Consider the following 594-nt stretch of genomic DNA (forward strand, 5'->3'; position numbering starts at 1 on the left):
CATTGAAGAAGAGGTGATCTGCTGGTGAGGTTCTGCACGGATCACTGGACGGTGAATCCGGCGTTAGAGACTCGAACTCAAAGTCCGACTCTGGATTTGGGGTGCTTGGGAACGAGAAGGAGTCGCCGGAGGTGCTCTTTCTCCGGCGACTATCCATGGTGGCTTCGGAGTGGGTTCGTTGCTTCATTGACCGGTTTTTGTGCTTTGGTGACTCAAGACTGTACCTATATATATATATATATACCAGCTCCTTTCAAGACTTGAGATTATTATTGGTGTAAATAACTTGGGACATGTGGAGTGAAAGAGGCTCTTTGTTGATATTAAATTAATGGGGGCTTTATAAGGTTGGTGTAAATAATTTGAACCATGGATGCCAACTAAACCTTCAGCTTAAGAAATAATATTGCCATCTTTGGATATATGTACCGCAATGATGTTGTTAACTATCATGTGTGATGTGTCACAAACAAGTGTTTGTGCGTATCATATGATGGGCACAGTGTGTCGATGTTACTAAGAGAAAAAATATCTTTTTTTAAGATATTAATTATTTTAAAAATTTAATTTTATCATATATATATATATTTAATT

The 594-nt window shown here is 38.2% G+C and overlaps 1 protein-coding gene across 1 annotated transcript in view; it reads right to left on the reverse strand.

The window, feature by feature from the left end:
• The window catches only part of LOC107478537 (uncharacterized serine-rich protein C215.13), a 1,117-nt gene extending 767 nt beyond the window's left edge, over positions 1–350 (reverse strand). The window contains exon 1 of the mRNA XM_016098674.3: positions 6–350. Within this exon, the coding sequence (XP_015954160.3) occupies positions 6–187 (182 nt within the window). The 5' untranslated portion in view covers positions 188–350. The remainder of the gene's footprint in view (positions 1–5) is intronic.
• Between the last annotated feature and the right edge of the window lie 244 nt (positions 351–594).

Source organism: Arachis duranensis, chromosome 3, assembly GCF_000817695.3.
Source record: "Arachis duranensis cultivar V14167 chromosome 3, aradu.V14167.gnm2.J7QH, whole genome shotgun sequence".
NCBI classification, from domain to species: Eukaryota; Viridiplantae; Streptophyta; class Magnoliopsida; order Fabales; family Fabaceae; genus Arachis; species Arachis duranensis.